The sequence below is a fragment of the Oncorhynchus kisutch genome, linkage group LG11 (assembly GCF_002021735.2).
Source record: "Oncorhynchus kisutch isolate 150728-3 linkage group LG11, Okis_V2, whole genome shotgun sequence".
NCBI classification, from domain to species: domain Eukaryota; kingdom Metazoa; phylum Chordata; class Actinopteri; order Salmoniformes; family Salmonidae; genus Oncorhynchus; species Oncorhynchus kisutch.
Genome location: NC_034184.2, coordinates 66,146,246 through 66,161,667, shown reverse-complemented (window position 1 = coordinate 66,161,667; position 15,422 = coordinate 66,146,246). Strand labels below are relative to the sequence as shown.

Here is a 15,422-nt window from a genome sequence, read left to right as displayed (position 1 = left end):
CTGTGAAAGAAAAAAAGAGAGAAAAATATATATCACTATACCCTTATACCCAGTTTATGTAAACTGCACTTCAAACTGCACTTTACAACTTCTTTGTCGAGATGCTATTACATTTTCTCTGTCGGTCATAATAACATTAAATAAGTAAGGAGTTGAGAGTAGTTGGGGAAATGAACAGATTTTCCCCACATTGTAATGTGTGCCTCACCACAGAGTAGATTTCACAGGCTGTCTCTCTCTCGCTTTGATGAGGGTCACAATAAAGGCGCAGTTTCTGTATCTCCACCTAAAAAAGGCGGTTAAAAAAAGAAAGGAAAACAAGTCAGGCAACACTGAAATTATGAAAGAGACTACACAAACAATTTCACCCATTGTTCATCCAAATGCAATGGTCCTATTTCACTTTAGTCCAACATAGAAAACCACATCTGCTAAATGCTTTCGTCAAATGCTTTGTGAGAGCCGTGCACGCCCCACGTAAGGCCCCAGTAAATATACAGTGCCAACCTAAGTAATTATACTGGAGCAGTAGTAAGCCTATAGTCACATCCCTTGCCAATTTGCCGTAGGGAAAACAGTGTTCCTTCTACTCACAGGGACTGTGGTCTCCGCCCCAAACTTCTTGGCGACCTGCGTCTTGCCGTTGATGTAGATTGGCTCCACCGGCTCCAGTAGCGCCACTTCCTGGATCTCCTCATCGTCCAGGAAACCGGTTACTTGCCGGGGCCTCACGAGCAGCTTCAGCTGGTGCCAGCCTTCATCAAAGAAACTCTGTAATGGATGGTGGCACAAAAGGGTCAATCAGAACGATAGGGACATGGATGTGACGTCCATAATACCATAGGGCTCTAATTCACTTGCGGTTGCATCCATACCACAAATTGTGGGCCTAAATCACGTTTCTCACTAGTGGCCATGAAACTGAACATATGTGTCCACATTGCCAGTGTAATTGTTAAAGTGTACTCTTAGTTATAATAGCTACATCTAGGCGTGGGAGTACTTGTGGCACCCAAGCTTCTAGACAGGTTGTCAATGTTGCCAATCAGAGTGGTGAGCAGTGCCATTGAGGTACTTATGGCACTATCCCGCTTTTCCGTGGCACGCTCTCCTTGAACACAAAGCTGCCAAAAGGAAAACAGAAAAATCAACTGTTCCGTGATCTTTAGACATGGCATCCACATGAATTAACTTTGCATGTTGTTCTGAGTGGACAACGCATTGGAGTCTAAACTGCAATCCAGTCCATTAAAAGTATCAGAAATAGGAGGGTCATATTCATGATCATTGACAGACTACATTCCGACGCCAGCAGAATGTATGCCTACCATCACCTCTGTACAAGATCACAGTTAGGATCCGGTGTGTTTTCCTGATAATGTCACCTGACCAGGAAAAAGTCCTGGCTTTGAAAAGTCTGATATAGTGTTTTCAGCATACTGTGGTATCAGTGGAGACTACTGAGAGGAGAGCGGTTCATAATAATGGCTGGAACGGAGAAAATGGAATGGCATCAAACACCTGGAAACCATGTGTTTGATACCATTCCGCTGTCATTACCACGAGCCCGTTCCCCCCAATTAAGGTGTCACCAACCTCCTGTGTGTGGTATACAGTACGCTCTTTAAAAAAACATGTTCCATTCTGGCTATGACAGTACTAGAGGTCTACGTTGTTCATGTGCAAATATGTATACATGTATACAGAAATGTACACAAGTACACAAAGATACCAACCCCAATGCCATGCACATTAAAGGTGACCAGCTGCTCCTCATTGGTGGTGCTGGTGGTCGTGAAAGTGACAGACTTGTAAGCTCCGTTCAGTGTCACTGCTGCCTGGGTGACGCCATCTTTAGAAAGGATCCTCAACAGGTCAAACTTGTCCTGTTTGGCTGAACCCTTGAGGCGGACCGTGGCCACAAACACATAGGATGGAGGCAGACCCTCGGGGAAGATCTCCCTGAGAAAATAGTCAAATAACAAATAGAAAACTGAATCATGAATACAGTACTTGTCAACATCTGTATGGTGACTTGTAAGTAACCTTTGAAAAATGAGGGGAAATCATAAGCCTGCAAAGTATGACGAGTACAAAATGTGTTATTATCAAGTGACCAGTCTATGGATTCAGAGATTTTCCTGGTCAGTTCATATTCCACTGTTTTCCTTCAGGCTGCCAAGAAAGGATTTAGAATATTCCACTATTGCCGATGATGTTGTGCACTTTTTACCACCACAAACATGTGTCAGAGAGGTTTGAAGTGCCACTGGACGGAACATCATCTGGATGTTTTCAAAAACTCACCCAGGCTTCTAGTGTCTGTGGCTGAAGGTCGTCCAAGTGACTCACCCAGGCTTCTAGTGTCTGTGGCTGAAGGTCGTCCAAGTGACTCACCCAGGCTTCTAGTGTCTGTGGCTGAAGGTCGTCCAAGTGACTCACCCAGGCTTCTAGTGTCTGTGGCTGAAGGTCGTCCAAGTGACTCACCCAGGCTTCTAGTGTCTGTAGCTGAAGGTAGTCCAAGTGACTCACCCAGGCTTCTAGTGTCTGTAGCTGAAGATAGTCCATGTGACTTACCCAGGTGTAGACATTAGTCAGATTTCGAATTCAAGCTTGTCTTGTCACGTCTTTAGCAGAAATAACAATGCCCCGTAACTGAGTTGATAATAATAATAATATTATATTTTGTTGATTTTATTCAGATCCTCATTATCCAATGGCAACAGCTAGTCTTACTGGGGTCCTAAATTACGAAAAATACATTATAAACTAAATACTTTACAATTGACATACGTTTTAAAAACATTAACATGTAGTGTGTGTGTTTGTTACACATCCATGTCAGTACATACGCACAACAAGTAGGTCACATGTGGGAGAGGCGTTGTGTCGTGAGGTGTTGCTTTATTTGTTTATTGAAAGCAGGTTTGCGGTTCACTTGTGCTATATGAGATGTAAGGGAGTTCTATGCATTCATGGCTCTGTATAATACTGTACGTTTCCTTAAATTTGTTCATGACCTGGGGAAAATACCCTTGGTGGCATGTCTGGTGGGGTAAGTGTGTGTGTCAGAGCCGTGTGTAAGTTGACTATGCAAACTATTTGGAATTTCCAAGACATTAATGTTTCTTATAAAAACAAGAATCAATGCAGTCAGTCTTTCCTTAACTCATAGCCATGAGACACTCGCATGCATATTATTGATATTAGCCCTCTGATTACAATGAAGAGCAAGACGTGCCACTCTATTCTGGGCCAGCTGCAGCTTAATAAGGTCTTTCTTTGCAGCACTTGACCATATAACTGGACAATAATCAAGGTAAGATGAATCTAGAGCCTGCAGGACTTACTTTGTGGAGTGTGGTGTCAAAAAGTAGAGCATTTCTTTACCACAGACAGACCTCCCCATCTTTACAACCATTGAATCAATATTTTTTGACCATAACAGTTTACAATCTAAGGTAACACCAAGTAATTTAGTCTTCTCAACTTGCTCAACAGCCACACCATTCATTACCAGATTCAGCTGAGGTCTAGAACTTAGGGAATTATTTGTACCAAATACAATGCTCTTAGTTTTAGAGTTCAGGAACAGTTTATTATTGGCCACCCATTCTAAAACGGACTGCAACTCATTGTTTAGTTTGGAAATGATTTCACTAGCTGTGGTTGCTGACAGGTATAGGGTTGAATCATCAGCATGGACTCACAGGCTTTGTTTAATACCAGTGGTAGGTCATTGGTAAAAATAGAAAAGAGTGGAGGTCCAAGAGAGCTGCCCTGGGATACACCATACTTCACATGTTTAACATAAAAAAAGCTTCCATTAAAGAGTTCTATTGGATAGATAGCTTTGAATCTACGTATGTGTTATGGTTGAAAAGCCATAACACATACGTTTTCAACATGATAATTATGGTCAATAATATTAAAAGCTGTACTGAAGTCTAACAATACAGCTCCCACAATCTTCTTATTATACCATTTTCTAACCACTCATCAGTCATTTGTGTCAGTGGAGTCCATGTTGAGTGCCCTTCTCTATAAGCATGCTGAAAGTCTGTTGTTAATTTGTGACAGAGAAATAGCATTGTATCTGGTCAAACACCATTTTTTCCAACAGTTTTCTAAGAGCTGGCAGCTAGCTGATAGGTCATTCTGATAGAACCAGTAAAGGCAGCTTTACCATTCTGGGGGCAGCGGAATGACTTTGGCTTCCCACCAAGCCTGAGGACAAACACTTTGCTCTAGGTTCAGACTAAAGATATGGCATATAGGAGTTGCTATAGAGTCATCGACCATCCTCAGTAGCTTTCCATCTAAGTTGTCAATGCCAGGAGGTTTGTCATTATTGATCGTAACAATAATATGAGATAAGTATGAGTTCAAAATAGCTAAGCAAAGGAATTGAGGACCATGGTTGATGTGGAGGTTGAAGGGGAGACCCACCTTGTGTTCTCTGTGATGTCTGTTGAGGTGGTCAAGGAGAAGGCTGTCTCAGACACCAGAGAGCCTTGGATCTTCTTGGTCTTCTGGTGGATATTCATGCCCAGAATCAACTCAAAGCCCTTCTCATCCCTGGAGGCCACTGGGATACGCGTAGGACACACAGACTCTTTGGACAGGAAATGACATCACATACGTCTCAGTGTGTTGTGGCATATCTACCGTAGATACAACCTAGATTGTATTTGAACATGCATGCCAAACATTATAATTAACCCATTTTGACTAGCTTCTCTTTGTAAGTAGTGAACGGGCTCCTATGGCTTCGTAAACGTTGTTGACAAATTTCCCTGCAGTTTATGGTCAAACAATGCCTCCAGCTGCAGTGTGGTTGGCAACAGCGAGCGTATCACATCTGTTTCCTGCCACCATCTTTTCTAATGCCCTTTCTTTACGCCGCCACATGTCCCTGGTTTGGCTCCAGTGCCTGCGGCTTCCCACTTCACAAAGCGTGAGTGGTGTGCAGCCTGCTTTCAGGGCAAACCTCCAGTCTCTTAAATAGGCATAGTAGCCGAGGCCCCGCACGAGATGTGACCCAATTAATGCTTTCTGTACTCTTGCAAGCCAAAAAGTGAAAGAAGTTCAGGTGAAAGAAAATGAACGAAATCAAGGAAAAGGAATAGAGGCAACCCACCCTCGAGTCCTAAACCCACTGTTTGGGGAACTCTATCCTAGCACACCTCCAGGTAGCAGTACACCTCCTATCTTACACTCACTCACCCTCACACAGTCTCTGCTCCATGGAGTCTCGGATTCGGTCTATGTTGGCGTAGTCCTCGGCATACAACACGTAGGTCCCCCCCGGCTTGTTGGCGATGGACATCAGCTCTGAGGTGGTGATCTCGGTGCCCACTCCCACGGCGAACACAATGACGCCTTGCGCCCGCGCCTCCACGCTAGCGTCCACCACATCATCCTGGGACTTTCCGTCCGTCACCACCACCGCAATGCGGTTCTTGACGGTGCTGGTGCGCTGCGAGGACGGGAACACGTGATCTACGGCGAACTTGATGGCACGGCCCGTCTGAGTGTTCCCGCCTAGATAGCTGATGCCCTCGATGGCCTGGATGAGGTCCGGGCCACCGTGGTGCTTCCCCAGGGGGATCTCCAGACGAGGGGTGTCACTGTACTGCACCACGGCCACCTAGTTCAATATAGTCTTATTTGAATATGTAAAAAACTTTCAATTTAACCATTGTAGTTATATGTCAACTATGCTGTCATATGTCACTTTCGGTGACATATTACAGTAACACTGTACCGGGTAACTTAAGGTGCAGTGTTACACATATTCGTTCTAAGTCTGACCTGTGAGTAGTGGGAGCTGATGTCGAAGCCGCTGGTGATGTTGACGAGCCAGCTCTTGGCCTTTTTGAAGTCACTTTGGCCCACGCTCCACGAGCCATCTATGATGTAGACTAGGTCATTCACCGCAGTGCTGCAGCCTAGGAGGGGTGGTCACAGGTGTACACACACACGCACACAGTCATAGATACATTAATGTACATGCACACACACACATACACACCTCAAAAATAAGATATGATCATGTACAATGTCAATGTACAATGTCAAAGCTTTCCATATTTAGCTCCAAACATGTCCTTCGTAATCAGGGCCGTAATCAGGGCCTGATCGGCTACTACAACGCCCGCGGCACCCCAGCCACCAGCTCATAGTGTTGCTGCAGTTCCCGCCCCCACCCCATTCCTGCTTCTCCCGAAGTTCACTCCCACTATCCTTGGTAGCTCTGGTGATGTGTGTGTTTATATGGGAGTATCCAATTGTGAAACATTAATAAAAATTACTCTGCCAATTAGATTATTGTATTTTTTTAATGTTTGTGTGTGTGTGACAAAAATGATTAGTGATTAAGGCAGTAGCCTAACCTAGCCTGTTAACATTAGCTAGCTACTACTAGTGGATATAATTTTAGCTTAAAGTAATCTATAGAGATTTGAAGTGAACATTTAAAAAGTCAATGAGAAAAGAAGCACAATCTCTAACCAAAGAAATTCGCTGGTGAAATGTATCAGCATGCAGCAAAGTCCATCAGCCATGTGGAGAATGACAAGTTTTCGTTGGCCCACAACAATAGGAGGAAGGCGAACGGGGAGATAGTGGAGAGACCAAGGTTAGCCTATTCCAAGCCTATTTGCCTATTCCAAGTTTTGCTGCAAACTTTTTGCTGCACACGAGTGCAAATATGCGCTGGTCAGGGATGGAACAAGGGACTGGAAGAATCTGTGCCACCTACACAGCTCGCATGAGAAGTCACATGACCACCTAGATAGCTTCCAGATATGGAAGGAGCTGGAGATCAGGCTGGTGTCCAAGCAAACTTAGATGGTTTGATTTCAGGACCATGGACAGCTACCGAGAGAAAACATCGCTGACTGCAATGCAGCACCACAGCAGATGAAAGAAGCCACTAGGTGGAGACAAAATAAATAAATTGTTGAAACTGATGTCGGACAATCAAATTCAATATGTAAATAAACTACATTTGTTAAGGCTGGGTCATTGACATAAAGCGTATTTTACACTGCTCCAGCGAAACGAGGCCCGCCCTGCATTTATGAAAGCAGTTGTTTCCAAAGTTCAAATGATCTTACTCTGTCTTACAGTCCTAACAGAAATATTAAAATATATGTTAAATGTGTTATATAAAAGCGATATTTTAATTTTAATTGTAATAATTATGGAGCCGCGCTGTGTGATAACAGGTGTTATATACAAGAAACTTGTTTTCCTACTATAGGTAGTAGGTTGCATAGTGATAGCAACATTGTAACTCTCCGATGCAGGGGTTAAAGATAATTGGAGCTTATTTCTCCATCTTCCAATGAACAAGTGGTAAACCTACCTGTTTGACAGACACAATTATCCTATCCATATATGTCGGTATAGCCAAGTACTCCAATACTGTTGCATGCACTGATTAAATACCTTTGTGTCTGGGAAGGGCGTGGTGTGACTTAAACCAGGGCTCAAATTGAGTGAGGGTATCACATACCCTTTGTTAAAGAGAGGGCAAAAAGGATATATATTGTTTGCTTTATATTTTGAAATAAATACATGAATGTATCCAGATTATATCAAGCGTTCTATAACAATGCTTAACTCGGTGATGCCTTATGGTAGAAACAAGCTCTGAAATGCCTGGGAAAGACGCGACTCCAATGCATATGGGGATATATTGATTCCTCTATGACAATCTCAAGCTGAGCTGCAAGGAGATGAAAACACTTGACTTTGCTATTCTGTCCCTACTAATTAAGCTTTTCTCTTTCTGAAAAGAAAACGCGTTTGTTTAAACCCAGGCAGCTTTAAGGAACCACTTCTGTTGTTTGGTTATACAACGGACGAGTAGCCATTCATCAGGATGTCTACGATGTCATTATTTTTGTCTCGCCTACGGCGCAGAACGTCCAGGGCATTGCTGATTTTATCAGCGTAATCAGATTGAAAATATTAGACTACGTTATTGACATTGAACTGATTATATAGCCTACTAACCAGGTGTGTTAAAAATGGTGTTTATTCGTAGCATAGGCCTATTAATTGGGCTGCTATTATGTTCTGTTCCTCCAACTTTTAGCTAAGAAAAAAAATTGGCCCAAGGCCAAACCTATGGGGGGGCGGCAGATTTTTGTCTCGCCTAGGGCGACAGAACGTCCAGGACCGGCCCTGTTCGTATTTTGAGATGCAAGGTTTAACCTGCATGTTTTCTACAGAACAGATTAGACATACCATACCAAATGTAGACATACTGTACATACCAGCTCTGATATCCTCCTCCTCTATTGCCTGTAGATATGCCAGAAACAGCAGCATAGTCAGTGACCTTAATGTCCATGCCATTGTTCTTTAAGAGGTGTCCCGGTCCAGTCTTCACAGTCTGAAATGAATACTTTCACAGTTGAGAAATGCATGTTTATAATTTACAGTATGTAAATCAACAGATTGGATTTTGGATCAGAGAATGTCAAGGAGATGTGAAACGTCAAGAACAAACAGCAGTTTGATATGTGCAGATGTTGAAGTAAGCTGTTCTGAGATTTCATGTCAACTCTCATTTCAGACCTGAATGTCACATTTTCCAAACGTAATCACATGTAAAAACCCTCTATACGCTATCAAAATACAAAACAGCATTCACCACGTACTGTGAATTTAATTGGACTGTCACCGAAATGCCTAACACCATTCCTGTTTAGAACAGGCCTGTGGTACACCCACTCATTCATATGCCTGTTCTTCCGAGAGTCTGCTGTCTCTTTTTACAAGAGAGAATGTTATGCTTCTCAGCTCTGTTTTGTTTCATGCAACGTAATGGGACAGATGCGTCAGATGAGCAACCAGGCAAACTCTAAATAATGTACATAAAAAGGGCATGAATAAAACAGCATGTGTCAGGAAATTGTACTTGTACGCCCATGGGCTGAAAACAAGAACCTCTCTCCCTCTCCTCCTAAAATCTGTTTTTTCTTCCCCCACTCTTAAAAAATATCTTGGTAAGGGAGGCATTTTGCATTATGCCATAAGACGTGTGGTCTGTTTTTTTGTGGGGGCCAGCCCACTTTCATTTAGCCTAAAAACATTGCCCCACCGACCACAGGCCTCAGCCAAAGAAAATAACAATGTAGGCAGAACGCTAGAGAACACAACACGAAAATAAATATGGCATGCTGCAGTGTGTTGGCAGGCAGTCTGAAGACAGGGGTGGGACGGCACACAGACACACGTCTCTCTATGCGGCGGATGTCAGTCGTGGCCAGACTGCTTCCTCCCTCCACTTCAAATCCTTCTCCACTACGATGTCATTTGAATGTCAATAGACATTCTTTTCTTTTTTTTAAAGTCTGATCCAACAAGCATTGAGTTGTTCTGCTTCAAGTCATGGTACTGAGCCATGCATTTCAGCAAACAGCCTTGAGACCAAGTGAATAACATGTTTGTTAACATGGGGGTTCTGAGTCACAGGGATATGTAACTCTCAGGCTGTCAAGACGGTAAGTTCTTTTGAGGTAAAGGAGTGGCCTGAGTTCAAGTATCAGACACAGGGGTAAAGAGAGAAAAAAAAAGAGACAAATGTGTCCAATGCTGGCCTCCATTCACTACTTCTCCAAGCGGTCTTGTAAAATGGTAGTACAGGTAGTAAAATGTTACAGCCTGGCTGTAACTGCAGGTCCTAGGAGAGGGCACTCAGGACATTCCCAGGGACATGGGAAGTCAATTCCCTCGTAAATCATCTGTGTGCAGCGTTTCCCTCCATCTCACGACAGTGATGGTTCCACTAAACCTGCAAATGATCCATCAGTGGTAAACAGAGCACCAGAACTGTGAATCAGGCATTAAAACAAAACCAAAAATATATATACACATTGTGGCTCGTTTATGAATGAATCACTGAGAAGCGACGTTACATTCATCACCAAGAACATTTCATCATTTCCCTGGCTTTATGTCCTACACAGCAAATTTGTGGCTGTTGGGTTGAGGTAAAAAACGTTGTGAGTGTTATGTCTACCCGAGTGTCGATTATAGTGGTGTTAACACCAGTGGGATTTAAATTGACGCCACCTGCAGTGAAAAAAATGAAGTGTTTCACAGTGGAATCGACACCGCATGGTGTTGTTGTTACTCAACTGTGTTGAGTTAATTTATGTTAATCCTCTTGGGAGTGAAAAAGGCCTGGGAGGGGCCTCTATCATATTTCGCAGCATGCTTTGTTGTAGGTTTATTTTGAGAACAGTTTTTTTTGTTTTAATATACAGTACCAGTCAAAAGTTTGGACACACCAACTAATTCAAGGATTTTTCTTTATTTTAACTATTTTCTACATTGTAGAATAATAGTGAAGACATCAAAACTATGAAATAACACATATAGAATCATGTAGTGACCAAACAAGTTTTCAACAAATCAAAACATAGTTTATATTTTAGATTCTTCAAAGTAGCCACCCTTTGCCCTGATGACAGCTTTGCAATGCAATCTAATACAATATAAGTGGTTGGAATTATTGCTCCCGTTACTGAAATGGTTGTTCCAATTTAGATGGTTTAGGTAGTCTTTTATGACAAGTTCATCACCATAGCACTCATTCTGAATTTAAATTGTGGGTGATAAAAGTTAAAATTATTATAATGTGGCGGTTTGCCTGGCAGGTAGGAGCGTTAATTACTGGCCCAATGCTCCTACCCGCCAGGCTAACTGCTGCCGCATTATAATAATCATAACCGAAAGGTTGCTGGATCAAAACCCGAGCTAGCAAGCTAAAAATCTGTCATTCTGCCCCTGAGCAAGGCAATTAACCCACTGTTCCCCAGGTGCCGATGCTGTCGATTAAGGCACCTCTCTGATTCAGAGGGGTTGGATTAAATACAGAAGACACATTTCAGTTGAATGCATGACTAGGTATCCCCCTTTCCCTTCCCTAATTGTTGAAAATCCTCCCTATGGCTGGATTCCAGCATAGTGACCTGCAGGGGGCACAACTAAAGGCCTTATGAAATGTATAATGTAAGGTCATGAAGGGTACTGAAGCCTTCAACAAGTGACAGTCTAAGATTAATGAATGCAACAACCATGTCTCTGTAACTAACAAACAGTCATGGGCGGGTAACTCGTAATGTTCACTCGAAATGCACCCTGGGAAATATGCAAATAAGGCTTTACACCCTACTGTGTTAAAACAGCCCCCCCCCCCCCCCCCCCCCCCCCCAAGTGTTAGTTTAACACAATTTGAGATGGTCACCTATCATTTCAAAGAAAGTGTTACATTTAACACTGTGGGTGTTAAAATTCTGATCGCAAATTTGTGTCTCCTGTCTTGATCCAATATCTTCTGACTGACATCCTAATCTTTGCACTTGATTATAAAACTTTCCACATTAGTCCTGTTTTGCAAGGACAATCAATGAACAATGCTAGGGATTATGCACACTCGCTGTTGATCAATCCTCACTTCACTGGCACAGTATACATGACATACTGCCATGCCACTTCTCTCTCTCCACAGCCACATGTGTCTGTTTGCTTGCATTGCATGATGTAATAAGCTCCAAATAACCATCTGGTTTCAATGGTGGGAGCAGCTGATATGTTTCTCCATTGAGTGTGAGGGTGTTGGGTATTTGGCTGGCTAAATAGTGGGGAACCCTGAGATTTTCCTCCAGATGTGTAATGGTTGTGGTATAATGGTACTTTTCAACCGAAGGCCATCTGTGTGTTTTGTTATGTACCAAATCCACAAGTTCCCTACCATAGCTTGTGGAAATTCCTCATCACACATGAAAATGAAAGAATCTGTCCATCGACTGAGGTTTCCTGTTTCCTCTGAGCTTACACATTTTGTGCCAAAAGCGATCAGTAAAAGCGAGCTAGACAGGTCAATGGTAAATGCGTTAACATCTCAGCATTCATCTGTTGTGAAGAAAGATGCATTCTGTTCAGGCTCCATAACATTGGTTGAATGTGGCAAGATGGCCTCAAGATGTTCACAGTTATGGATTGGCCTCCATTATGGTTTAAGAAATAATGTTGTGTTTGAATGATGTTGTAACCAGTCAAACTCAATAGCTCTTCTTGTCTTCTTCTCTTCATTTACACTGATGTGAAAGAACTGAACTGGTCAAATTGCATTCCTTGTAGGCACCCATAACATGGAAAGGAAATGAGAAGAAGAAGCTGAGATACTCCCATTGACCTGCTCACCATTCAATGAGAACTAACTGGAACATATCCTATGAACGCCCTTTTCATAATACATTAAACGTGTGTTTATAATGCCTTATGAGCTATGCATAAAAAACGTCCCTCTGAGACAGGCCGAAGCATTCGAGCAGACTCTTTCTTTCCTTGCTGCGTCCATCCAGGCGGGCACAACAACATCAGCAGCTATAAATTCCCCATGGGCCTCTCCTAGTGAAACACATCAGTCATTACACAGATGATTTACACACGCATGGCATAGCGGCAAGCCTCGAACCTGAATTGCTTGGAGCCTCACGGAACATTTGGGAATCACTGGTGCGGTCAGTGCAACCATTCCCATTACAATCAATTACATCATCTTATTAACACGTACAGTATGTCTTTATTCAGCATTCTCCTTCCACTCATCTCAATGTGGATGAATAAACATGAAGGTAGCTAAACCGCACTGGGGCACCATTGTGAATACAAAAATGCTAATTGATTCTATCAAGGATGTAATGAACTACATTAATGATGTGTGTGTGTGTGTGTGTGTGTGTGTGTGTGTGTGTGTGAGAGAGAGAGAGTGACTGAGTGCATAAAGAGATCTCTGGGAATTGATGCAGCAAAACCCATTGTCAATTGAACAAGGGAGTTCTAGGGGAGAGCTGGCTTTTAGTCCTTCTAAAATGATTGCAGATTGCTGCAATTCCTCAGGGACTTGGCACAGTACAATGGGCTACATGGAGGACCTACATTAAAAATACAGATAAACCGAGATTGCCGTGTTTATAATTCAAGCCGATTTTCCCCATGACTTCATATATATTCTTGTGATGCACTGTTCATTGTTGTTGAGTGAATTCACTAGGAATGACAATACACTTTATGAAGGGGTTCCTTGACTGGCGCAGTGGTCTAAGGCACTGCATCACCGTGCTAGAGGCGTCACTATAGACCAGGGTTCGATCCCAGGCTGTATCACAAATGGCCGTGATCGGGAATCCCATATGGCGGCGACACAATTGGCCCAGCATAGTCCGGGTTAGGGGAGGGTTTGGCCGGGGTAGGCTGTCATTGTAAACAAGAATTTGTTCTTAACTCACTTGCCTCATTAAATAAAGGTTAAATAAATAGGTAGGTTGTTGTCAGCTTTTGAAGAACATATCCATGTTCATATGGTCCCTGAAATATCATGCAGGAATATCTTGCGTTTTAGGTGCTATATTTGTCCATCTGTATCCACTCGACTCCTAACGTCATATTTAGTCCCTACACTGCCAGAAAATGTGGCTTCTTCAGTTTACAGAACAGCCTTCTTCAGATTTCGGATATGTAATCATTTCAGTTGCAAGACACATTGGCCATGGTTGGAGGAAGGCATACTACTGTATATTCTCCTTAGCAATGTGTAATGTGCTTCTTATCAAAACCAGTATTTGGATGCAAGGCCACACAGGCATAATCAGATATATGGCATTTATATTTGCAGCATGTCTGCCCTTTTCTGCTCAGCGACAGTTGAATTTGCAACGTTTATTTTCTGCCTCACCAACAGTTGCAGAATACAGATTCTGGGGGTACAAGACATGCTTATTCTGAAAGGCCCACTTTAAGGACAACTTAATATCATTACCATGAGGATAATCATGGTTAACCCAGAAGTAAAATCTCAGAATTTGGTCAGCTACAGAATCTGTCCACGAGAGATTACCATGAAGGCCAAAGTACTGTACGTGATAAGCAATAAACCAATACACCACAAAATGTGACTTTTATTTTCTTTAACTGTCTCAGGTGTCTCCCCTTTGCCCCGAATATGAGGTCAGTTCATCATTGCCATTGCCACTGGGCAAGCATATGTTACCCTTTCAGTGCGGAGCCACCAATCTCCTTGAGGCAAGCCATGATGTAATACTGAGTAGCAAGCAAGTCAGTATCAGGCTAACTAAAAGTCAAGAATAGGCTGTTGTTACAGTACATAGCCTATAATTTCCTGCACCCAACAGGGGATTACATACTTCATGGCTTCCCCATTAAATGTAGCCCATGCACTGACAATACTTGCTCCAGAATAGGAACAATGTAAAGAAAGGTAGCTCCAGTCATCAGCTACTCAGATAGTCTACTACAACAGTAGCCTACCATTGCAATTCAACCCGTCACCTGAATCAGATGATACATTGTAGGCCGCATGAACCTTGCATCAGAAAAGACATTAAACCAAATGAAAACGTGCCTGTGGGATATCAGGCTACATTCCCATCACCACATTCCTCAAAAGCATGTAGCCTATCTTTGCATCAGTTAGAATGTCTGAAAACGCAAATAAAGATCTGTAAAATGGGTTCGGAGGAATCTGCAATCTGATTGGCTGAGATGGGGTTCCAAGCCATTGACAATTCACTGTTATCTGCACTGTCTATGTCTAAGTAGTGTTAAGTTTCAAAGTATCAATACTTCAATTCAATTACAAATAATAATCAATCAAGACAATAGTTAATTACTTTGTTAGTAATTAACTATAATGTTAAGTAATCAAAGTCGTTTTTGGAATAGCCATTAATAATTTCAGTATGAAAAAGATCTGAAAAGAAAAGCTTACCTTTTCAATTCCAGGAGACTAGTACAGTAAAAACGGTCCCTCTCCAGAGACAAACTTAAGACAAAATGATTTATTGTACAAATAGAAATTCTCTGTATCGTCACTAGAGGGAGACTTCGCCATTGGTCCACAAGTGAAAGTGTCGCACTCGCAGGTCTTTATACCCGGGGAGCCTGTGACGTCTCATGGAACGCTCCACATGTTGCTGCTGTCACTCCCGACTGCAGGCTTTGTGAAATGAGTGGGATAACCTTTAAATTCATTCATTAGACCGACACGCAGACAGAGACACACACACACAGAGATCTTCATTGGTGATTTGTTGGTTGAAAGATGTTTGATTGAAAATGTCTGTGTAGACTCCTATATTCAGTAGTAGCCTATTTTAACTTGTCTAACTGTAAATCAAATTTTAGTTTTGTTGTTGTTACGTAAATGGTTGGATACAGAACAAGCACACATTTACCTTTACTAGCCCAAATGTGTATGGAAAATGTAACAGTAGGTAAAATATTTGTCCCCTGCACAGTTTCAACCTAAATGTATCTCAAAAACGCTCATTAGTGACTGAAAACCTTCATGAGAGAAAGTGGCATCGAGTTGATCC

At 42.4% G+C, this 15,422-nt stretch overlaps 1 protein-coding gene across 2 annotated transcripts in view; it reads right to left on the bottom strand.

Annotated features, from left to right (window-relative positions):
- The window catches only part of si:dkey-225n22.4 (collagen alpha-1(XXI) chain), a 47,108-nt gene extending 32,178 nt beyond the window's left edge, over positions 1-14,930 (bottom strand). For both annotated transcript variants that reach the window (XM_031836138.1, XM_031836137.1), the window contains exons 1-8: positions 14,816-14,930; positions 8,289-8,407; positions 5,815-5,951; positions 5,227-5,650; positions 4,450-4,615; positions 1,737-1,962; positions 595-771; positions 209-286 (exon numbers count right to left, since the gene is read on the bottom strand). In XM_031836138.1, the coding sequence (XP_031691998.1) occupies positions 209-286; positions 595-771; positions 1,737-1,962; positions 4,450-4,615; positions 5,227-5,650; positions 5,815-5,951; positions 8,289-8,370 (1,290 nt within the window). In that variant the 5' untranslated portion in view covers positions 8,371-8,407; positions 14,816-14,930. The remainder of the gene's footprint in view (positions 1-208; positions 287-594; positions 772-1,736; positions 1,963-4,449; positions 4,616-5,226; positions 5,651-5,814; positions 5,952-8,288; positions 8,408-14,815) is intronic.
- Between the last annotated feature and the right edge of the window lie 492 nt (positions 14,931-15,422).